This window comes from Belonocnema kinseyi, chromosome 3, assembly GCF_010883055.1.
Source record: "Belonocnema kinseyi isolate 2016_QV_RU_SX_M_011 chromosome 3, B_treatae_v1, whole genome shotgun sequence".
NCBI classification, from domain to species: domain Eukaryota; kingdom Metazoa; phylum Arthropoda; class Insecta; order Hymenoptera; family Cynipidae; genus Belonocnema; species Belonocnema kinseyi.
This window is the reverse complement of record NC_046659.1, coordinates 101,219,181-101,245,046: the sequence shown is the minus strand read 5'-3', so window position 1 is coordinate 101,245,046 and position 25,866 is coordinate 101,219,181. Positions and strand designations below refer to the sequence as shown.

General features: G+C 29.7%; 2 protein-coding genes across 8 annotated transcripts in view; one reads left to right on the top strand and one right to left on the bottom strand.

The window, feature by feature from the left end:
- LOC117169199 overlaps window positions 1–5,233 on the top strand; it is a 74,158-nt gene extending 68,925 nt beyond the window's left edge. For 3 of the 4 annotated variants that reach the window (XM_033355440.1, XM_033355436.1, XM_033355439.1), the window contains one exon: window positions 4,257–5,233. In XM_033355440.1, the coding sequence (XP_033211331.1) occupies window positions 4,257–4,538 (282 nt within the window). In that variant the 3' untranslated portion in view covers window positions 4,539–5,233. The remainder of the gene's footprint in view (window positions 1–4,256) is intronic. The other variant, XM_033355441.1, reaches the window with a different exon arrangement.
- A 3,994-nt stretch (window positions 5,234–9,227) lies between these two features.
- LOC117169041 overlaps window positions 9,228–25,866 on the bottom strand; it is a 48,958-nt gene continuing 32,319 nt past the window's right edge. For 3 of the 4 annotated variants that reach the window (XM_033355122.1, XM_033355121.1, XM_033355123.1), the window contains exons 8-12: window positions 22,292–22,594; window positions 14,175–14,328; window positions 12,973–13,133; window positions 12,542–12,861; window positions 9,228–9,420 (exon numbers count right to left, since the gene is read on the bottom strand). In XM_033355122.1, coding sequence (XP_033211013.1) covers window positions 9,373–9,420; window positions 12,542–12,861; window positions 12,973–13,133; window positions 14,175–14,328; window positions 22,292–22,594 — 986 coding nt within the window. In that variant the 3' untranslated portion in view covers window positions 9,228–9,372. Of the gene's footprint in view, window positions 9,421–11,906; window positions 12,862–12,972; window positions 13,134–14,174; window positions 14,329–22,291; window positions 22,595–25,866 lie in introns of those variants that run through there. The other variant, XM_033355124.1, reaches the window with a different exon arrangement.

Sequence of the window (25,866 nt, the reverse complement as noted above, 5' to 3'; positions counted from 1 at the left end):
ATTATCGTACCAATATACAAGAGAAAGGGAGATAAAAGCGAGTGCAATAATTACAGAGGGATTAGCTTATTAAGCACCGTAAGTAAAATATATTCAAAAACAGTTATTCGTAGGGTAATGAAAATTACAGAAGCAAAGATTTGGGAAGTCTAAAGTGGGTTTATGCCAGGAAGGTCATGTACGGATCAAATATTTAGCTTAAGGCAAATAACAGAAAAAAGTTTGAGAGTAGGAAACAAAGTTTTCTGTGCATTTGTTGACCTAGAAAAAGCTATTGACAAGGTAGATAGAGGTAAACTTTGGGAAGTCCTGAAAGAGTATGGAGTCAATGGATGGATCCTACAAGCTATAAAAACATTATATACAGGTAGCAAAGCGAGTGTAAGAGTGTATGGAAAACTGAGTGACTGTTTCGATATTATTCAAGGAGTTAGACAAGGATGCGTTATGTCTTCATGGTTATCTATATTATTTATGGACAAGTGTTTAAGAATAGCTCTCTTCGACGAAGAGGGTGTGGATCTCGAAATAGTAAGGGTACGTGGGTTAGCGTTCGCAGATGATAAGGTTGTTATGGCAGAGTCTATCGAAGACCTACAAAGAATGCTGAATAAACTAGATGCAAGCATAAAGAGCATGGAACTCAAAATTAACGCAAATAAAACAAAAACTATGGTGTTCGAAGGAAAGAGTGAGAAAACACTATGCAATATTTTATTAAATGATGAGAGAATTGAACAAGTTGATAAGTTCGTATACCTTGGTAGCTTATTTACTAGGGACGGGAAGATAAATGAGGAATTAGATAGACGAATAAATGAAGGTAAGAAGGTTATTGGTAGAGCAGGTCCCATTATCAGAAGTAAAAATATATCAAATAAAGCTAAAATGGCAATACATAATTCTATATTTGTAGCGAGACATGGACTTATCAAGAAAAAGATAAGAGTAAAATTAACGCAATTGGCATGAGGTTCATGCGCATAATATGGGGAAAAACCCTAATGGACAAAGTAAATAACGAGATAATTCTAAAAGAATGTGGTGCAGAAGAGACGCTAGTAGACACATGGGAAAGAAATCGATTAAGATGGTTCGGACACGTTGAGAGAATGCCAAACGAACGACTAACGAAACAAGTGTATCAAGGTAAAGTAAATGGCAGCGTGCCCAGAGGTAGACCGCGGAAAGAACGGTTAGAATGTATGAATGAGACCCTAGTTAGAAGAGACATAAGAAGTCACAGAAACACGAGAGCCTGCATGAAAAAATGCATGGACATAAAAGAAGCTAGAGAAGTATGCCAGGACAGGAAAGTATGGCGGCAAATAGTTAATAAAAAGAGTGTCAGTAGAGTGAATGACGCCTGAAACAAAGACAACCTGGGTCGGAGCAGTGTTGCGGAACAAACGTGTTATTTACTTAAATAGCACGAGAATTCTGGATCGATCTGAAAAATCTCTATCCCTTCCACACACTACTCCTTTCCCCTACCGAGCGAGTCACGCCTACCCTGAAAGGGAAATGGCTTAATGGTGTAATAAAAAAAAAAATAATAAGAAAACATGGAAGGGCCAATTACCCGTATTTTTAGTGTACACTAGATTGCAAAATTGCAACAGGGTATGGGATTGCAAAATATTGTATATGTCTGGCTGAAAAATATTGCATGAGTATGAAAAAGATTTCATGGGATGTTGCTCGAGATTGTATATAATTGTATGGAAAAAATGGAATTACAGGAGATTTTATCAAGATTGAGTGAGATCGTTTCAAGGTTTTATAGGATCAAATGGGATTGCAAAGGAATGCACGGGATTGCATTAGCTTCCAAGCAGTACATGGGATTGCTCGAAAATGGATAGAGATCGCTCGAGATTTTATAGAGATTGTATGAGATTAAATTGAATTGCAGAAGATTTTTTTAGACAGTTAATGAGATTCCTTCAAAATTGTATGGGATTAGAAGGAATTGCAAAGTAACACATGGGATTGCATGAGATTACAAGCAGTACGCGGGATTGCGCGAGATTTTATATAGATTGAATTTTCGATTGCAATAAATTACAAGGAATTACAAATGACTGCAAGGGATTATATGAGATTGCAAGCAGTACATGGAATTGTACGAAGTTGCATAGGATTACAAGGGATTGCATAGGATTGCAGAAAATTCTATGAGATTTCATAGGTTTGTATGATATTGCAAGCAGTGCCGTGTGATTGCATCGGAAATACAAGTGATTTAAAATGATTGCAACGGATTGCAAGGGATTATAAGCAATTTTGGAGAATTTCGTAGAATTTTAAAGGAATAAATGGTGTTTCATAGGATTATATTGATTTGAATAGAGATTGCATGGGATTACAAGGGATTTAAAAGGATTGTATAAAGTTTCAAATAATTACAGGGGATAACAATAGATTCTAAAGACTTGTATTGGGTTGTGTGGCACTTTATAGGACTGCTCATGGTTGTCTGAAGATTGCATGGTAGTACAAGGGATTTAAGAGGATAGTGTATCATTTACAAAATTGCATTGAATTTTATTGAATCGAGATTGCATGAGATTGCAAGGGGTTTTAAAGGATTTTGAAATGGATTTTAATGGCTTATAATGGTTCTTAAAGAATTGGTTCGCATTTTAAAGAATTGCATGGAATTGCATCGATATTACATGGGATTACAAGCTGCTTTGAATGATTTCAAAGCATTATAAAGGATTATATGAGATTGCATCAAGATGACATGGGATTGTAAGGGATTTTAAAGGATACCATGGGATTTAAAAAATTTCAGTGTATTTTAAAAGATTGCATGGGATGACCACGGATTCTGAATGTTTTAAACGATAGCATGAGATTTTAAAGGAGAACGTGGCATTTTAATGAATCGCATCGAGATTACATTACATTACAAGGAATTTTATAAGAATCGCATGAGACGTCATAGGATTGCAAAAGATTCCAAAGGATTGCATGGGATTGCAAGGGATTTTAACGATTTTCATAGAATCGCATCGAGATCGCATATGATTACAAATCATTTAAAATAATTGCATACAGATTGTAGGGGATTACAAGGGAGTTAGAAGGATTTCATGGTCTTGCAGCAGGTTTTAAATTATTACATTTTATTGCATTAAATTACAAGGGTTCCTCAAGGATAGCATTAGATTGAAAGGGTTTTAAATGATTGCATGGGATAGCATAGAGATTTCATGAGATTACAAAGGATTTTATAAGATGCATGGGATTATAAAGAATTAAGTGGGATATATAAGGATTGTATGAGATTGCACGAGATTACATAAGACTGCGAAAGATATTGCAGGAGTAATAAACCCCTCGTTCTTCGTGTAAATTTGTTGCTTTCAGGCTAAGATTGTATAATTTATTGGTAAGGGTTTCGATTTAGTTGGAAATTATGATTTTACAATTTGCAAATGTTCATTTTTTACTCTTAAAAAATTTTTTAAATCCAATTTTGAGCACTGCCGTTTAAATTTGAAGGGTAGCAAATTTAAAAAAAAACGATTTATTATCTCAAGAATTCAGTAAAGTTCTGAAACAATTCAGTGGTACCCAGCCGGACATAGCTCCAATCTGTACGTGAACGTGAGCGTAAATGTAAAATAAATATATAACCGAAATTTATAGTAAATAATTAATTTTCAATCATAGTATAACATTCCTGATTAAAATAAATTGATATTCACTGCTCTTTTTCATTAAAATTGCTCCAATAACTTCGAGATACTACTTCGGGACATACATTCGCATGTCAGATGGTGCTGTTGTCAAGGTGAAAAACAGGCTCATTCGATCGAACGAAATAATCCGATCAGTCTCATCAGCTTCAGTTGTCTTATGGCATCGGAATCCACTGCTGTTCTACGCAAGCTCACAATCGTGCTTATTCATAATGTGTGTGCTTCCCGCTTCGAGTGAACTGAGGCAAAGTCACGCTTCAGTTACAAAGGTATGCCGTTAGGGTAAAGTACCTTACCGCAACGCCCTTGTTTGTTACGCCTGAGTGAACAATGTGCATTCTCCGCAGTTCCTCTTGCCTATACCCGTGAGGCGGCATCAATTCTCGGAAGGGCTATATCCGGGCGCACTATGTCCGAGTTTGACTGTATTTGAAACTAAAAATTGTTTATTTTTAGCATGTTTCCCTTCAAGTTATTTCAGTAAAGAAATTTATCAATTAAATTTGCAAGGTGTCACATAATATTTGAAGACCATTGTTTCAGCAGCTAGATTGTGGCGAAGAGGGCTCATCAAGCGGCGATATTAGCAGATCATCATCGAAAGACAGTTGGTGTCGCGAAGCTGGAATTTTCGAAAAAAGTCTGAATTTCACTTTGGATGGATCACGAGCTGAAAGATTACGTCGAGCCATAGAAGAGGCAAAACGAAGACGTCAGTGGTGTCGAGCAATCACCACACTCTTCGGTCTCATATTTTTCGTTCTAAGCGTAGTAATAGTATCCTTGTCAGTCACAAAGGGTCGGAAAGTTTTCGGCAGTATGTAACTTTAATGAGTTTTCTATAGTTAATGTGCAGACATGAACAATCTTACACCAATGAAATAATTTCAATGATGCTCGATTACAAAACTTCAAAAAAGATTAAGGTATCTTGAAAAGAAGTAAATTACTATTAATCAACCAAATATTTTCCAGATTTAAAAGTTATAAAAATTTGTTGAATTTTATATACGAGATATCGAAATAACTGATTGCAAAAATGCAGTACACTTGAACCGTTATTTGCAAATCCAGCCATCAAACTTAGATTAATTGTTAGTTATAAAAAGTTACAAGACTTTGAGTTTTATCAAAGTTTTAAACATTTTTTATATTCTCTTTTAACATCATTAAATTCATGTTGCTGCTTAGATCTTACAAAGCCCAGTGATTATGGTTCAATCCTAAACTGAAGCTATATGATTAAAACTAGAGCAATAATAACAATAGTAATTAAACGTTTATTTGAAAATTGATTATGCAGCATTATCATTGAGTAGTCGCATATTAGTACTTCATGCATAATTGTAGGTCCGGGTGCAACATGGGGGACAAGCGCTTGAAAACGCTAAAAAGGATCGCCCGATCGCATAGTGATATCCAAATTGTAAAGTTGAAAAATTTTGATTTCTACAAATACTTTTTTTTAGAACATGGCAGTTTTTTCCTATGAATATTTTTAATAATGAAATTAAAAAAGGAAAATAATTTCTCCACCTGATACAATAATTTTTTTAAACAAATCGTAATAACTCAGACAAATATTATTGAAATTGGTTGGAATTTGGTATATATATATATATATATATATATATTTGGTATATACAAAATGATGAAAGAAATCAAATCTGTCTCTTGTTTAATAATAATTAATTGAGAATTAAAACCGTTCTCTAATCATGTCTTTTCTGTTTCACCGAAAAAAAGCATAACTTTTTTTTTACTTTTAAAATTTTATTATTGAGAATGTTCACGGGGACAAAAAACCTGACAATAGAAAAAAGATCCATCTTTTCATTCTCTATTAGCGGGTCTTTCTAAAAATCTAAAAATTTTCATTTAAAATGCAAATATGATATGCTTAGAAAACACTTTGTAGCGTTGATACGCTTAGAAAACACTTTGTAGCGTTTTCGAGTGCTTGTCCCATTGCATTCGGACCCTTCTTCTACATTATATAGTAAAATTTTAGACATTAGGGCCGAGTGAAAATCATCAAATTAGTCGAATCGTTTCATCTGAGCGAAAAATATTTGTGGGTTGGCGTCCGAAAAAAGGTAAAAAATAAATTTTGAAATCAGTTCATATTTTCTGTTCCCTTTTTTGATTTCAAATTTTTGAAAATTCCAAAAAATTTCCCTATTGCTTCGAAAATGATGGCAAATTTTGTTATTTACCGTTTTTGCTAGTGAATAATAATAGCACATTATAAATTGAAAAAATTTTTTTGCTCAATTTAGAATTAGTTGAAAATGGCCAAAAACATTTTATTTTTCTTCGGTCCTATACACACATTTTAGAAAAAGTAAAATATGTGGACATTGAAATTTCTTCTGCTTCAATGAAAGAAACATGTAACAAACTGTAATTTTTTTTGTCGAAAAAAAAGATTTTTAGTAACGTTTATTGCGTTCCCAATGGTCAGTTTTACGTTTTTTGGGGTGATTTTGACAACTTGCTTAGACCAAGCTTTCAGGCTCAAAAAATGATGGTGCTATTACGGCAAAACGATATTTTCGTAGGAATAAGCTGATGGAATCATTTTACACACAAAGCACCCGCCCCTATGCGGGGGGGGGGGGTATTAATGCATGGGGGGAAATTTGTCAATGGTATCCCGTTTTTCCAGCGTATAGCTAGTAAAAACTTCAGGAAAGAATTTTTTAGAATTATTGGGCAAGTTGTCAAAATCATTCAAAAACACGTAAAATTGACCATTTTTGAATGCTGGAAACATGACTAAAATTTTTGTTTCGGAAAAACTAAATTACAGTATGTTTCTTCCCTTAAAGCTGAAGAAATTTCAGGTTCGACATATTCAACTTTTTCAAAAATGTACGTATAGGACTCAATCCAAAAAACATGTATTTTGGTCATTTTCTACCAATTATAAATTGAGCAAAAAATTTTTTTTCAATTAAAATTTTTTCATTATTATTCACTTGCAAAAACATATATATCAAGAAAATTTTTCATAATTTTCGAAGCAATAGGGAAATGTTTGGAATTTTCAAAACAAAAAAGGGAACAGAAGATATTAACTGGTTTAAACTTTTTTTTTCTTACTTTTTTCGGATGCCAACCCACAAATATTTTTCGCTCAGCTCAAACGATTCGACTAATTTGATCATTTTCCATCCGCCCAATTATACATTTATTAAAGAATTATATCCAGAGTAAGTGAACTTCAATTTTATGATCTGGATGATCCATTATGATCCTGGATTGAAAATTTCGATGTCAAAGGTGCGTAGGAAACTACTACGTGGTAACCTACGTGGTTTCTTACATCGTGACATAGTAAAATATTATGTGTAAATATTTTGCTTATAATCAAAAAACGGTCCACAAATCTCAAAAATAAATTTTTTAGAAACCTGTAAGCATAAAAATTAAATTTATAAACTTTAGGGCGGTGCAAAAATACTTGGACATTTTTTTCTTCAAATTTTCATACATATCGTCCCAAAATTTTTATATATCTACAAAAAAATAAGTGCGTTTAAAAAAAAATACATTTAGGGGTGCAGCAAGCCCCATGAAGTTAACCACCACGTATTTCCCATAAAAAAGACGGTTCTGTACATTTTATTCAGAATCGCCAATATAAGATGAATCAAGTTGAATCTGAAGATTTTCTTACAATTAGCTACATAATAAAAATAAATAACCATTTTTTAAATATCACCCTATAAGTTTGTTTTCTGGGTTCCCGAAAAAAACCATAAGTGAGAATTGGGTTATGCGAATTTCTGACAAAATTACGATTTTGTTGTAGTTTAAAAAAATTGTTTTTAACTTTTCAGCTAGAGCGAGACAAGAGTCAATTAAATTTAACAGTAAAAATCGTTAAAACAATTGATTAATTTAATAATAAATTGTTTGAATAGTGCTAGGAAATTGCGGTTTTTTATGAAATATTAAACCTTTGACAATTTTTCACTTAGATCGAGGCAAAAAGTAATGCTATTTAAGAAGAATAATCTTTTAAACAAGTAACTATTGTTTATAACTTTATTTTCCCATATAAATGCTAGATAGTAGCGGCTTTTTCTGAAATTTTTCACTTTTTGTCAACATTTCACTGATAGTGAGGTATTCATTAATTTAAGTTAACAAAATAACTTTTTAAACAATTTATTATTATATTAAATAATAGTATTTTTAAATAATGCTAGAAAGTTGATTTTTCTGATATATTACATTTCTTGTTCACTTTAGTTAAAGTAAGATAAAAATTAATAAACTTTAGCAAAAATAATTTTTTTTAAAATTATTGTTGTTCATAACTATCTTCTGAAATAGTAATGCAAAACAGTTGAGTTTTTTCTGAAATTTTCCACTTTTTGACAATTTCTTGACTTATAGAAGTGATACTTAATGCAAGTTAACAATCATGATTGTTTAAACAATGCATTAATTGCTAAAATGTTGCGTTTTTTTTTAGTTTTCAACTTCGCTATACATTTTTAGTCATGAAAAAGTAATGAATAACAAGTGAAGAGAGTCATTTTTGAAACCGTATCTTTTTTTTCTAATATATTTTTCCAAAATAAAAGAGATATTGAAAATATTCTTCAAATTGTTTAAATTTATATTGATATTTATTATATGTCCCTAACTAAAAATGCTGAGAGAATGTTTTCATAAATAACCACAAATTGTTTTAACAGTTATTTTTGTTAAATTTACTTGGTTAATCTAACTGAAAAGTTGAAAATAAGTTGAAAAATTCGGAAAAAATCCCGGTGAATTACTAATTCTATTCTGAGAGAAAATTTCTAATAACAATAATAAAGTGTTTAAAAAGTGTATGTAAATATCTCATTATGTATAGAAAGACAATTCTGAATAAAATTTACAACCATTTTGTTTATGGGAAATACGTGTTAAATTTCATGTGGTTTTCTGAACCTCTAAATTTAAATTTTAGAAAAGGCAATTCTTTTTTGTGTATTTGAAAAAATTTTAGGGCGATATGAATGAAAATTCGAAAAAAAATCGGATCAGCATAATAAAATTGTATAATCATTCAGTTTTCTCAAAATATAAAATAGAAAACTACGTCGTTTCTGACGTAGTTTACGTCGGAATTTTCAACATAGCATGGCTCGAGATTATTATCCAGGTCTGAATTTGTAAATTACGGAAAGATATTGAAGGTGTGAAACTTCACTGTGAGACTTCTTTCATATTTGCATAAAAAGATTGTAAAATTGATCCGCATTTAGTTATTTTTAATACGTTATACAGTCAGTAGAATGACTCATATCGAAAATATGGCGCGATTGATTTTTATGTATAGGAGTGACCTTAACGATCCACCTTGTACTTCTCAGTACCTTTATATCGATAAGCAAGACGTGCAGGGGATTGTAATACCTGCTAGCAATATGTATAATGGCTGTGACCATGTCGTCGTTACTGTTTTATTAACCGAAATGTATATTCATCAATAAAATATTGCAAAAGGGAAAATACGAACGAAACTTTATTATCTATAATAATATATACACTCGTGCACAAATTCTATGCACCCTCACCACAAACATTTTCCGTGCAAATAGACACTTCAAACAAATCATACATTTGAGAAATGTAAAGGACGGATAATTTTCCTTTAGATTGTCTTCTGTTTCTCCTTTAAAGAGTTTCTAAAAAGTGAATTCTAGAAAAATATATATAGTATAAAAATCGGTACAATTTTATGAAAACAAAATAATTTAAATTTACCCTTCTGAAAAAAATATAGGAAAGGATACAATTTGATGGATTGTATATCCAGACAAAGAAAGACATTGAATTAATGTATATACGTTTTTGAAAGATTCCATTAACGTTCATCAAGCTGTAGAACTTGCATAAAATTCTACAAGCATATTTGATACAAATCCAATCAAATTTAATCTAACAAACTTTTCCAAGCAATTTTTTTTATATATAAACCCTCAAAATACGTTCTAAAGGTGGGAGGTATCCACATGCTATTAAAAATAAAAAATTCTATTTTCCAGTCAAACTATGCAAGATATGAAAGAATATTAAAAAACTTAATTATTTATAATAATGGAATATACACATTTTCTAAGGGCCATTTTTTTAAAAGACTCAGTCACAGAAAAACTTCTACAAATATTTTTTATACCATTTTTTAATAACACGCATCTCGACTGCCTTCCACCATAAAAACATTCCTTGGGATGCCAAATCCATACAAAAAATGTATCCATTTGTGATCAGAAATGCATAATTGCTTCGCTTAAATTTTATATTTTTCTATAAATAGATTCTCGTTAAGCCGCGATTAAACCCACAAAGAACTTATATCCAACCTTCCACAATTTCGAAAATTCTCATCAAATTCTGTCTTTCAAAAAATCTTATACTTTTCTGTCCACAGATTCTGATTAAAATTCTATCAAATATTCAAATCTTATTACAACAGCGAAGTTGTATGAAATCCTATGTTCTAAAATATTGCAAGATTTTAAAAATTTCATTTCCCTGTTTTTACCGGGCAAGTTTTTTAATATTTCCGGTCACCTAAATGTATAACATAATCATTCTTGCCGCTTTACGCAAACATTTAGTTGAATTCATGATTTTTATTCTAAACGTCCTTTAACACAAAAGAGGAAAAAATGGCCAAATTAATTAATTTTGGAACAAATACTTAAAATTTCCACTAAAAAATATCAATTCCCAAGAAAAATAGGAATAGTTAAAATGTTAGTTTTAAAAATTAATTTTTAACAACAAAAAAACGGATTTTCAAGAAAATAGTTCAATTTTCAACCTAACTGATGATGTTATTTCCACTAAAATGATGAATTTTCAACTGGAATATTTGAATTTTAAACAAAAAATATATTTTTTTAACTGAAACAATAAATCTTCAACTGAAATAATTGAAGTTATAACAACAAAAAATTCACTTTTAGTAAAAAAGATAAATTGTCAATCCAAACTTCATTTATTAAATTTTAAGTTCGAAAAATTAATTTTCAACTAAACAGAAGAATTTCCAACTAAAACTAGGTAATATTCAATTAAAATGAGTTAAATTTTCAGTTAAAAAAATTACTTTCCACAAAAAAACTATTTTTTAAAAAAATAGTTGCATATTCAAACAAAGTGATGATTTTTCAACAAAAATATTAATCTCTAACTAGAATAGTTTAATTCTAAACCAGAATGATGAATTTTCAAATAAAATGATGAATCTTCAACTAGAATATATGAATTTCTGATCAAAAAGATGAATTTTCACCCGAAAAGATTAAATTTTATTAAAAAATACGAATTTTCAACTAAAAAAGATAATTTTGTTACCAAAAATAGAAAATAATTAAATTTCTTTGTCAAAAAATGAATGTTCGACAAAAGAGATGAATTTTTACCTAAAATTATGGAATATTCAACTGGAATGATAGTTAAATTTTTAGTTTAAAAAACTAAATAATTTTCAACCAAAAAAGAACAATATTTTAACAGAACAGTTAAATTTTCTGCAAAAAAATCCCTTGATCCAAAGAAAAAACAAGTTTTCAATAAAATTGCTCATATTTCTACCAAAGAAATGAATTTTTAATTAAAATAATGAATCTTCAACCACAAAAATTAAATCTCAACAAAAGAGTTTAACTTTTTTGTAGACTAATATTATTTCCAACCTAAAAGATGAATTTTTCAAACTAAAATGATAAATATTCAACTGTAATACTTAAATTTGTAACCAAAGAGAAGAATTTTTAATTAAGAAGACTAACTTGCAAAGAAAAAGATAATTTTCTAAAGAGAAAATCGATTTTTAGCCAGATTTGTGGATTTTCAACGAAATAGTTGAATTTTCGTTTAAAAATGACAAATTTCATCCAAATTGTAAAATTGCAAACAAGAAAAGATTAATTTTTATCTAGAAATGGAATTTAAGTTTTCAGATGAAGCAATTAATTTTCAACCAAACTGGTGAATCTTCAACTAAAGTGATTAACCTTTAACTGAAATAGTTCAATCGTATTCCCAAAAGAAGAATTTTCAACCATAAAAATTAATTTTCTACAAAAAAGGCGAATTTTTCACAAAGTACATAAGGTTTCAGAAAATTAGTTTAATTGATAAATAAATAAAAACTCAATAATAAATTATGATATAATTAGAATAAATTGAAACAATCTGAAAAATCTATGACTGTAAATAAAGTAAGAATCACTTTTCTAAATTGACCAAAATTATTAATATGATGAAAACTTGAATTTTACTGCGATCAGAAGTAAATTCCCGGTCACTTCCGGGTTTCCCGGTCAAGATTCTTGGTTAAAATGTATACGATTTTTCGAGAAGTAGAATTCGATAGAAATCTTCCAGATTCTGGAGAATAGGATTAGATACAACTATGGTGGGAGATAAGATTTAATAGAGTTTCAATAGAAAAATCATCATAGAAAATTATAACATTTCTGAACAGATAGAGATAGATAAAAACTTCCAAAGTTCTCCAACATAGGATTTGATACGAATCTTGTGCAAGAAAGATTTAATTGACTCTGAATGAGAGAATGGCGATAGAAAAGTATAATATTTCTAGATTTCTTGACAGATAGAGTTAGATAAAAACTTCCAAGATTCTGGAAGATAGGATTTGATACAAGTATTGGGCGATTAACATTTAATTATTTTAATTTAATTAGAATGAATTTTTTTATCAAATCCTATCAAAATTTTTCAGCAGGGTATGAGGTATTTGTGTTTTGACTTGACAATTAAACATGAATTTGGACTTATGGTACTTTTAATGTGTTTTCGTAAACTTTTGGTTTTGGCGAAGTGGGTCTTTGGACCTTTTCATGAAGGTATGGACTTCGATTTGGCAAAATGTGTCTAACACTTAAAGGACTTGGATCGATTTCTTGTATTTTTATTGGTTCGGAGTAATGATTTTTAGATAAAGCATCATTCCTCTTCTTTTCACTTGGAGAAATAGTCTCCAACATTGCTGGTAACTTTCCTCCGAAGAATCGGCCTTTACAAACTACTAAAACAACTATTGTGATTGTTAAAAACAAAATCAATACTGTTAAGGCACCTACGAGCCACCCCAATTTTTTATCTGAAAATTGAGGAGAATATAGTTTTTAGTAAAAACAAAGATAAATAATGTATCATGAGCTGATGAGTAATTAAATTTTTTTTAGAATGTATCAAATTTAATTACACTTACCATCTAATTCTTCCAATAATAGGAGACTATCATTTCCAAGTTCCAGTGTAAGGTCTTCAGTTGTCAACAAGAATTTACATTTCCATTGTCCGAAATCGGAAGGTCCAGGCACAAAATGAAGAGTACAGACACCATCAGCGTGTTCCATTATCATGTAGTATCTAAATTAAAAAAGATAATTAAACCATTCGATCATGTAAATTAATTAAGGTTCGAAATAATGCAAGATTTATATGAATAATTAGTATTAGTTTGAAAAGTAATTCGACGGTCTCCATCCGAGCTTAACCGAGCCAAGCGCTGCTAAACAACAGTGATTGAACGAGAACATTAAGGAGCTTCCTGGGGCTTAATTTTTAGTCAATGTATTACAAATGATAACTTTTCTCCTACAATCATGAATTTTTTATGTCATATTTTAACCAAATAATTTGAAGGGCTAACTACAATCCCCCGCAGAGGGGTGCTTTCGAAAAATGGTGTTGTTATTTCTTAAATAATTGAACATATGATGCGATTTATGCACCTGGAAAGGAGCAAACCGCCATTCATGAGTGAACTAATGACGCCGATATTCGGTTCACCACGGGTACACTGATGGTGGCGGTTTGCTCCTTCACAGGCGCATAAAATGCATAATATTTCCAATTATTAAGAAAAAACAATAAGATCATATTTTGAAAAACCCCTCCGCGAGGGATTATATTTAGCCCTTCAGATTATGTATTAAAATTATGACATGAAACAATTGATAATTGTAGGAGAAAAGTTGTCATTTGTAATACACGGACTAAAGCGCCTTAAGATTTTAGTATAATAAAGTTATAAATTAAAATCTTTAGAAATTAATATATTGAGACTTTTAAATTCACCAAAGTCTTTACTTAAATTTGCTATAATTTGAATCTTTTGAGTTTTAAAATTTTAACCAATTTAAGTTAAGTAGAAGTATTCGAAATAAAAAGTCTATAATTAACACTTTAAATAAGTTCCTTATCAACCTATTTATAACAAGTTTTCATTCATTATAAGAGTAAGTTTTGAAAACTATCCAGCAACTCCTAAAATTCAAATGTTATATCTGTTCGAAAATTTTAATGTTAAAACGATTTAGATTCGAATGATTTTATACTAAACTAAAAAAATTTCCGATTGCAATTAGAATTAACCACTTCCAGATCATTTTAAGTTTTTGAACTCACTTATTTTGGATTGAAGAACTATCGTTTTTCTTCTTTGTAAGAACCTCCAATCCATGAATCCACTGACACTGAGTTTTTGGTGGAACTGGGCCAATTTTGCATGCCAAAGTTACTGCCTGATGATGAGCAGCCCAAAGTGTCACTGTCACAGGTTCTATAAATATTGACAGCAAAATTAAATCTGTTAAATTTTCTCTGTAAAAAAGTTTCCCTGACACCTTGAAGCTTTGCGATTTCTTCTTCTATACACCTTATCAGACACCACAGCGTGAATTCTGCTCGATGCTATAAGCATGATGTGTAATAAATGTGATAGAAAATGAAAATGTAGTATAGAAAATACTAGGGTGACGCAAATTTTTAGTTTTTGAAATTTTATTTTTCAGATTTTTTGATCGACACCCCTCCCTCCCACGAACACTCACAATTTGGTGGTTTTGCATAAAAAGCTTTTAAAACTCACATGTTATTTTAATTATGAAAAGCTCAGTTTTGGAAAAAATAGAAGAGAGAAGTACTTGTTATTAACTTTTGATAAAATAAAATTTAGTTCTTTTTTGAAGAATGTTCAAGGAATAATTTACAACAAATAACTTTTAATTTGACCCCACAACTCCCTAGTATTGTCCCTAAAAAATGCACCGAAATTTTTAAGCAGTTATTTTTTTAAACTTTTTTTTTAATAAATTGTGATAATTTACTTTTTTCAAGATAAATAATATAGCTGATGAATTTGAAAAGTATAACTTTTTGTTTGACATGATTTGCAATTGCTTAAAAAATCTATAATTGTAATGTTTGCTTACTCTATAAAATTTTTTGTAAAACACAGTATGCAATTATATAAACAATTAATGATATTTGCTCCTTTTCATAGGATACATGGAAAAAGTTCTAGTTTTTTCGAATCACTTACAATATTTCGCTTATTGATCAGTATTTTCTTATCTCAGTAGAAACGGTCTTGAAAATTTACTATCAATGACGTAATCAAAAAATTTTGTTTACATGAAACAAGTTGTATTAATTGTAAACTTTTTTTTACAAAAAATCTCTCTAAACATTCATTAACTGCGTAACTAATTCCAGAAGCTAGTAATATTTCAAGATTTGTAGGGCAAACAAGGTTTAAACAAAATATCTGACAAATATCTTAAAATAATATGTTACTTTCAAAATCCGTTAATTTTATCATTAATTCCAGAAAATAATAACTTTTCACGATTTACAGGGGGAAAAATTTTGTAAAGAAATTAAATTTCTTTGAATATATGTTTAAACAAATTACGACTGTTCAAATAATAAAAAATTAGTTAAAAATACTTGGAAACAAATCACTTATTGAACCAAAATAATTAATGTTGAAGAAATAAAGAAAATACAATTTTTAACATAAGTTTGGAAAAAACGGCTATTTAGCAATTTTTGCGGCGTTTTCGAGGCACAATTAAAAATGTATTACTTGGAAATAATTCCTCGAACATTCCTTAAGAATGTGACTGAATTTAATTTTTAAACATTTTTAATCCTAAACCATTTTTCTCCTCTGTAAATTGTGAAATTTTATTATTTTCTGAAAATAGTGACGCAGTTAATAAATGTTAAGAGAGCTATATTTGTTTTGAAAGAAAGGTTACAATTATTTCAACAATTAATAACATTTGCTCCTGTTTACAGGAAAGATGGAGAAAATTCTAGTTTTTCAAGTTTTTCTCATGAAACTCATAAACTGTGTTATTTATTCCGAAAAACAGTAACGTTTTACGATTGACAAAAGAAAATTATTGTTTCAACAATTAAAAATTTTGTAAAATAGATGGAAACTTGTTACTTATCGAACAAAAATAATTAATGTTGAAGAAATATTTAAAATACTATTTTTAGAATGATATTTGTATAAACCTGCTATTTTGTATTTATTTGATCACTTTTTGGGCACAACTAAAACTTATTTCTTTGAAATTATTCCTCGAATATTCATCAAGAAGTGACTAAAATGTAATTTATAAAAAGTTAATAACAAGTACTTCTTTTTTCAATTTTTTTTTCAAAAATTGAGCTTTTTCAATTTGAAGTCCCATGTTAATTTCAAAAGTCCGGGGTAATTTTAATTTCAATTCTTAAAAAATGTGGAATTTTTTTCAGAAAACTAAAAAATTGGGGATTTTGGACCATCCTAAGAGGATACATTTTAATTAGGAAAGCTTAAAAATAAGGAGAGGTGAGAGTTAAAATACTCAGTCTGACGTAGTAGAAAATTGGTTTATTTCCTAAATTTTTCTACAAATTGTGGAATCACAATTTTCAACGCACAGTTGCTTCAAGTTTATCTCATCGTTTTTTTCCCTATAATAATCGCCAGTTGACTTTACGCAACAAAATTCGATGCACAGATAAAAAATATTCTCTTTGTGAATTAATAAATATATTGTTAGATGTTTTTAAAAAAACTCACAATCAGTCAATGTGTTATGGCAATATTGAATTTAAGGATGTTCCTTATTAGAAAGAAACACTATTTTATATCAGATTAACACTATTATTTTGTATAAATATTTTCTCTATAGTCCTTAGCGTCTGCCGTTTTGAATAGAGAATATTTTCATGGATAAAACTAAATGCTGATTAAATTAATGTAGTTAAAACTGACGAATAAAAAAAGTCGACGATCGATTCTTACGCATAGAGTTTCATTCATATAGGCACTAGTTGATAAACTTATTTCGTTCCTTAAACAAAATCTTTGGAAATTTACCACACTGTATAGGGGCGATCGATCCAACAAATTGCATACTGTGTATTTTAGCATCAGGCTCTTGCGTGAGTGGCAAAGCAACCGGATGCTCTGCATAAACATAATGCATAACTACACTCTATCTATATACTCCGTACTTTCATTTGTCACGTCCTGGTGAAAAATTTCGCAAAGCAAATCGTGCGATTGTGATACAAGTTATGACGTTTCCTTTTACCGATAACGAAAAATCTTTAGTCGACGTACTCATTCTCATAAAATGTATGAACACAATACAAAAATATGCTTCGCATATAAGTCTCCTTGAAACTCATTGAAAGCATCATTTTTCTTGAATAATACTGGCAAAATATTCTATATTTTACTGGTACCATTACTGTTAAACCGGTTCGTTGCTGTGTCAAAATAGTATATTTTGATACGAGTGGTAAAATAGGAGGTTTGCTCACTGCGAGTGTGATGGCTCACTGGGAGTGTGAAGGCTCATTGCGAGTGTCAAGGCGTCGAATGAACTCAAAGGGTGAGTGTTGTGCCTTCACACTCGCAGGGCAGCACTTAGCCGTGAAACCTAGATTATCGAATAAAATTTTTCTTTACAAATTACAATGCAAAACCTGATATTGGATACCGTTTCCAGGCATCGAATATAACTTGATAAATCAGTAACTCGAGCTCGCCCAGCACGGTGTTTACGTAGTGAGGAAAATGTTTTGGGAACCTTGAAGAGCATTTTGCTCACCGGTGAAAGCATTTTGCTCACCTTAGTTCGGGATTTTGCTCATCGTTCGCGGACGATGCGGAATCGAAAATTTTCGAAATCTGTAAACGATGCGGTGGCCAACGAGGGTTTTGCATACATGTGTAAAGAAACAACATTTTCTAACCATTGAGAGTTTTCTATCATTAAATTAAAACGAATGTGTTAAACTTAAATTAAGATCTCAAATAAAAATAACTACCACTTTCACACACGGAATATCACGAGAAAAAATAAATAAAATGGAATGAAAATGAAGTGAGCTTTGAAAATCAGGAAAGATACTCGTACATTATCTAGATACTCTTACTTACTTATGTACCTATAATGGGCCATTCAAAAACTGCGTACTTCACAAATATGCCCCCCCCCCCCTTTAACGTTAGAATTTTCGTTTCGATTTGATTTGATAAACGTCTAGAATAAAACACGAAACATACAAATATAACATTTTAACAAACCTCACCGCTCAAAATGCTCTCAAAATATAAAAAATAGGGTGATTTTTCACGAAAATGTCAAACAATAGGGAAACAGATTCTTTTTAATAAAAATACGTTATAGGTACCATATTCAATTGAGAATGAAACTCTCAAGATTTCGAGTTGAAATATATTGCATTTTCAAAAGAGTGGTCGAATTTTCAATCAGGAACGATGCATTTTTAACCAGCGAAAAATTAGTTTTAGACCAAACAGTTGTATTTACAACCAAATACTTGAACTTTCAAGCGAAAGAGAGGAATTTAAAAATAATTATTTAATATTCAATCTACAAAGATGAATTTTCGAACAAAATAGATCAAACTTCAGCCACCAATGATAAAAAAAGGGCAAATGTTTTTAAATAAGTTGAATAATCAACCAAAAATATGAATTTTCAACCAAAATATTTTCTGCCAAAAAAGAAAGTTGAATTCTTGAAACAAAACAATTATCTACCAAACAGTTGCATTTACAACCAAATAGTAGTTGAACAATTGGTCAAATTGCTAAACAAATAAGATTGAACTTGTACCATAAATACTTGAACTTCAAATCCAAAATGAATTATCTATACAGAAATACTTCATCCAAAAAAGATTTTAATTTAAATCATGAAAACTAGAATTTAACAAAAAGAAGAATTTTCAACCAAATAGTTGAATAATCAATTAGAAAAGATTAATTTTAAACCAAGCAGTTACCCTTTTAACCAAAAAATATCAAATTTCTATACCCAGAGCTGAATTTTCAGCCAAAACTGATTTTTGTTTCAAGATAAAAGTTGAATTTTCTAACAAAAACAAGAACTTTCAACCAGAAAAGATAAATTTGCTACAAAATAAAACAATTTTCAACAAAATAGTAAAATGGGTTGTTTATTTTCAGTTCGCATTTAAGCAGAAAAATGAGAAAAAGGGAAAGTTTCTTGAAAACAGAAGGAAAAAGAGAAATTCTTTAAAAAAGGGATAAAGATGGGAATAGGGGAAAGAGTAAACGAGTGTGAAGTCTGTATTTAGGTGCTTTAGTTGCAAAATAAAATAATTAAATTAAATTTTTTCAAACATTTCAAAAAATTGTTATTTATGTGACGTGGTCTTTGAATTGTCCCATAACACAACGTCTAATATTATCTACATAGAAAATTGAGCAACTTTAAGCTAAAAAACAAAACGTATTTCAATTCACTCTTATTGCACAGGACGATATATCTAAATAATCCGGTGATATTTTTTAAGAACACTAGATATAAAAAAATGCATCACTTAAATGTAAACCAAATGTAAACAGATAGGGCTGTGTGAACCATTTCTGTTGGATTTGGTTGCATGACGCAATATGATGCAACTAACGCGCTGAGAGTGCGGCCTTCATTTAAGTTCCAGTGTACTGAAAAGGGCGGTACAGCCTCGTACTAATTAACTATTATCAGGATGGAACGTGATCTGTAATCTTAAAAAATTATGTAAAAAAGGTTTCGGCCACCAAAAATTACAATTTAATCTTGCATGCGAAAAAAAAGAAATGCGAAAAGTCATGAAAATGATAACGAATACCTATAGAATATAAATTAGAGGTAGCTGAGGTAGCATTCGTTTGTAGGTATGCCATTTTAAAAAAAATTTAGATTGAAGATTTCGAGAATACGAAAAAAGGGCCTATTCTAAGGAAAATTCAAAATTACTGATCCCCCTTCCATCTCTCCTTGTATAAATCATTTGCTATTTTTACAACACTGTTTCCAATTGAATTTTTGTTCGTCAACTTTAATTATGGTTTTTACAATGGACTTTAAAAATTGAGCTATTCCATATTAAAACATTAAAAATTTAACAATTTGCAGAAATAAAATATAAAATAGAACAGTTCAAAGTAGCGATTTATGTTTAAGAATTTGAACATAATAACTTAAAATTGTACTATTTCCAGTTCAAGGTTTTAAAATGAAACAGTTTTCTATTAAGAACATTTAAAATTAAGCCATTTTTAAATTAAACCGTTAACATTTTTAAATGAAAAATTAAATTAGTACTATTTAATATTTAATATTATTAACTTGAAAATTCATTGGAATGGAATTAAACCATTTCAAGTTTTAGAGTTTAACAATGTTTTGAATTGAAGAATTAACAACTGAAATATTTTCAAAGTCTACAAGCATCAAATTCTGTAAATAATGCGTTTTAAACTACAAAATTTTTAATAAAAATGGTAAAAATATAAATAAGTTATTGTTTGTTATAGGTTGAAAATGTATAAAATTGAATACTTCATAATTCAAGAATTAAAAATTGGTTCAAACGGTTCCAATGGGCCGTTTACCAACTGTAAAGCTTTTAAATTAAACGATTTTAAAATTGAAATCATGGCATAATTTTAATTTACTTCATATAAATTTATATAAATAACGGCTTAAATGACATTTTTCAACTTTGCAGTTCAAACTTTAAAATTATATGTACATATTTAAATAATAAATTTAAAGAATGGTAGAAAATTGTAATTAAAAAATATAACTTGAATTGATAGGAGTTAGACATTTCAAGTATTACTCAGAAAAAGATTTCTTTAATTCAAAGGAAATATCTTCAAATCAAAAAAAGATATTTACTGGCTCTCAGTCAAAGAAATGATTTTTTGTTTCCATGAGAATTGACAGACAAATTTTTTCTGAGTGTACCGTTTAAAATGAACACTTGGTATATATTGAAATTAAAATTCAGAAATTGACAATAATTTCTGTTAGGATGATTGATCAATTAAACCACTCTAACATTTTTGAGAAACTGTCTATTCTCACAAAAGTCTCCGTGAGATCACCCCTTTTTCCAATGCTTATTTTTAAACAATCAGATTAACAAATTTAAAAATGATAGCAAAAACTAAAAAAAAATACAATTTAAAGCGTTCAAGTTTTAATGATTCCAAACCTGAAAGTCTTTAAATTAAACAAATTTCAACAAAAATACTTCAAAGTAAAAAATTGAGCCTTTTGAAAATAAAGCGTTCAAAATTCTGCATTCTGAAAAGAAAAAAATTGCATACAAGTAATTTAAAAAAGCATTAAGATATGGAAAATTTCAAATTTGTAAACAATACAACACGTATAATACTTTTTTTCAATATTACGATCCGCGTGTATCATATACTGAGAAAAAAATTACAATCTCAAGAAAATGTACCACTGAGTCAATAAACCTCGTTTAAAAGTAGATATATTTCATTCATTTTCACGTATATACTATATCATTTATAGCATCACCATTGAACCCAATAGAGATTATTTAAATTCTATAGTGTATAAATTGTAAACGATAAAACATCTGGTTTTGAAGCAGGTTTCTTGATTCAATAATGTATTTATTGAGAAAGTAAATTTTTTCTCAATGGAAACCTTAGAATAGACCCTGACATGAAAAGAAATAAAAACTTAATGAGAGGAAATAAATATTCATCTAAATTAAACTCGCATCCAACAACTAGTACCTAATAGTTCATAGTCTCAATAAATATGCTATTTACGATTAGGGCAAATAAAGATACCCGAGAAGGTACCTGCCGAAAGTACCATTTTCGATTAGACTCTCTTGTCATCTCAGATTTCTAACTACAAAAAACCAGCAGTACCCTCTTTCAGTGTGATAATTTCGACACTGATGAAAATGTCAGTGCTCTCGTAACGAAGAGTCCTTGATCACTTGTATCAGCCTTCCACTGGGCAAACTAAAACGACATGCTAGGTCAGGGCTCACCAGAAGTCAATCACTGACTGACCTGACTGACAGTGTCAGTCACGCAGACTAGGTCAAATAGCCCCCAAAAAGTCGACTGATCGTATCGACATTAATCCATTGTACAGTTAGTATAGTATGATTCCTGGAAACCGAAGAAGAAAATGATATAAAAACTTTCTGTCAGTCAGTAATTTGTGTCAGTCAACACCTGGCGAGAGTGGTGAGCCCTGTGCTATGTCAATAGCTAAGAATGTTTTCCACCACCAAACCAAGTGAGTGCGAACAAGTTGTGCAAGATGTCATCGCGGATAGATGGATGTAGATTTGCACATTTGCACAATTGCACATTTGCAGAATCGCTGTGTGATTCTCTCAGGATTCAATGATACCTGGTTCAAGGAGGCTCAACTTGGCTGGGGATGCATCAGTGTAGTTTGGACGACTTCGACTTTTGGCACCACAGGTCCAGAGGCCTTCCTGTTCAGCAAGGGCATGGCTCAGTCTCACACTGCAGTCTCTGGCTTCAGCTCCAGCTGGAGGAAATTGTTTCACCACTACTGTCGTGTTGGAATTCACCGGCGTCAGCGACCATCGACATTGTTCAACTGCTGACGATGTCACACATCGGAGCTGAACACTTCCTCCAGATGATATTTGAATGTCCTTGGAAAGTTCGGAGAAGTCCACATCCTCTGCAAAAACAGAAAATGGAAAAATTATAACAATTGCCTGGGAAAGTGGGATCGTTTCCTTAGAGCAACCACCCCATGCATTCAGGGGGAGGGGGGGGGTAACGTTTCAACCAGGAAAGATGACATTTCTATCATGAAAGATAAATTTTCAATCCAAAACGACGGACTTTTTATAAAACAGTTAAATTTCCAAACAAAAAGATTACTATAATAAAATACACCAAACTCTCGCTTTCAGTCAAGTGTCGGGGGTAGCCTTCAAATGGCCTTGGACTGATTACGGGAGGACAGAAACGTAAACAGTGGGGGCCGCCTGACTAGTTTCTAATTGGAATATATATCTATATATATAATGTCGCAACCGGTCTCGGCCTAAAAGAAAATTACTTTTTAATAAAGTAGTTCAATTTTCAAATTATAATACGTAAATTTTTAACCAAAAATAGAATGGTTAAATTTTAAGAGAGTAAATAAAAATTTCCGTCAAAAAGGAACAAAATTTCAACAAAATACTTACATTTTCAACCAAAAGAATGAATGATCTACAAAACAGTTAAATTTTTATCATAAAATATGAGAGGTTTAATTTTCTAACAAATTGTTGAATTTTCAACCGAAAAAGACGCATTTTCTACAAAAATGTTCATTTACGCACAAATAGTTGAATTTCCAACTAAAATGATGAATTCTCAACGAAATGTGTAATAGTTGATATTAATTTTTTGCAAAAAAATCGAATTTTCAACAACATATTTAAATTTTTAACAAAAAAGTTTAATTTTCTACCAAAAACGACAAATTTTTTATAAATAGTTCATTTTTTTAATCTAAGGGAATGAATTTCCAACAAAAAAGGAGCTTATAACAAAAGAGTTTAACATTAAACCAACATTAATTAAACTTGGTTTCATAAACTTAAATTCCAAACTGTGAAAATTTTAAATTAAACCAAAAAGTTTAATTTTTAACCAAAAAGATGATTTTTTAACCAGTAGATTAATTTTATACAAAAAAACAACGAATTTTGAAACACATAGTTGCATTTTCAACTAAAAAAGATAATTTTTCAAGCAAAGAGTCTAATTTTTAACGAAAAAAGGTACATTTTAAACAAAAATGGAATAGTTAAATTTTCAGTTAAACAAGTTAATTTTTGATCAAAAATAATTTTTTAACAAAAATTTTCATTTTCAACCACATATCAGAATTTTTAACTAAAAGATGAATTTCAAACCAAAAATATAATAGTAGACTTTACAATAAAAAGGAATGAATTTTTAATAAAAAAACAGTTTAATTTTCTTATCAGGTTCATTTAATTCAATTTGTAATTATGCGAAAAAATGAGAAAACGGGAAAGTTTTTTGAAAACAGAGAAAAATAAGAATTTGGTTTAAAAGTGGAAAGAGATAAATATGGGAAAGTTGATGAAGTCTAAAATATGAAATATCGTACTAAGCGTTTGTGAGCAAAATGGTATTTTTTCTATTATCGATTAATAATCTGACTTTTCTTGAAAACGACGTAAGATATGTATGAATAGTATTTTGTAATGCCAAATTGTTCCCTTTCCTCATATCTCCAAAATGATACCTTCTACCGTCTTACATATTTCGATCTATTTTTGTCTAAAACATAGAAAAAAATCGATAGAATTCGAATAAAATATGATTTATTCAAAAATAATTCTTTATAACATTTTTTTCAGCTTAGTGATAATGTGAAAAAAATCTCCCGTGAGACTTTTAAGGTCCCGGAGCTTTAAAGCGCAGAAAAATTGATTTACATCTCTAAAATTGAAGAAAAATAATTTTTGGATTGGTACCAGGTCAAAATGGTCTGGTAACTTAAAATTTTTTCTTATGTTTCTTTGTGAGATGTTTTTTGGTCACTTCAAAAAGACCAGAAATAATCTGAATGTTATCTAAAGAGGAAAATAATTATTCCGTTAATTCCTTTCAAAGATTAATTATGTGTATTTTTAAACAATTATGCATTAAACTTGACCGTGATTATAATTATATGTCTTAAATATTGATTACTAAACGTTAACACACTCTTTGCTGTTATAACAGTGTTATTGTTTAATAATACATTTAAGGCATTACATTGTAAGCACGTCTTAGTTTGATGCATGTTTATTTTTAAAAATACACTTAAAGTTAATATTTTAAATGAATAAACGTAATACTTTTTTCTTTAAAGAATGTATTATAATTTTAATCTGTTTTGAATTAAAAATAGGAATTCAAGATAATAAAAATCATTTTAGCATCTTTGAAAGAAATAGTAAAAGAAAATTTAACTGACCTGCCCATTCAATTTTTTAAGAAATTGTCTACAATACATAAGGTAAGCATCTGGTGAAGGTATAATTTTATAGATATCAAAAAAAAGAAACAATTTTTAACTATAAACTACTATTCATATCTAATAATGTTTTTGAAAAAACTTAGATTTTTAATCGATAAGAACGAAAGAATCATTTTTCTCAAAAACGCATATTACGATTTTTTTCATCCTGTATTTTCTTTCACCTGGTGAAAAAATTATTGTAAGATTTTTTATAAATTTTACTTAAATATTTAATCCGTGGCTCAAGGCCTTTAGCACTCAAAAGTTTTAATTATTTGTTTGTGTGTAAAAATGACGAATGATTTACAAATAGGTAGAAGCAATAAATATTTTATTAAAATGGTGGTAGACATCACTGAAAATAATTTTACATAAATTTTATGCAGAATAATTTTCTTAAAAATGAAAAAATAATTCTCCATAGAGGTTGAAAATTTTTAATATACTTTTTTTTAATACCTTAAATATTGCTAAAATATTTAATAATTTTGTCTAGTAATTTAAAAACAATTTTAGTTTTGGTTTTGGTCCTTCAAATAACCCTTAATAATTATCGCCGTCAATTTCACAAAAAAGGAATTTTCTCAAAATGATAATGATATTTACATTATAAATATTATTTAATTTTTAACCTCGAGAAAGCCCAAAGATGGAGCCGGAACGTCGGATGTGTGTTGCAAAATAGCAACTTTCTGTGGCAATGAACTCAATTTTTTAACTGATCCTACGACCAAAAAGAAAATGATTGAATTCTCTCAATTGAGATTTTATTTCCTCTTTGAATCTTGGTTTATCTGATTTAATCAGATCACACATTTACATATAATTTCAGAGTGTTTAGTTTAGAATTTAAATTTCAAAACTCGGTGAGAAAGGAATCGATCCCGGGTCCTTCCTTTTGATTGCCGGTCGACTGC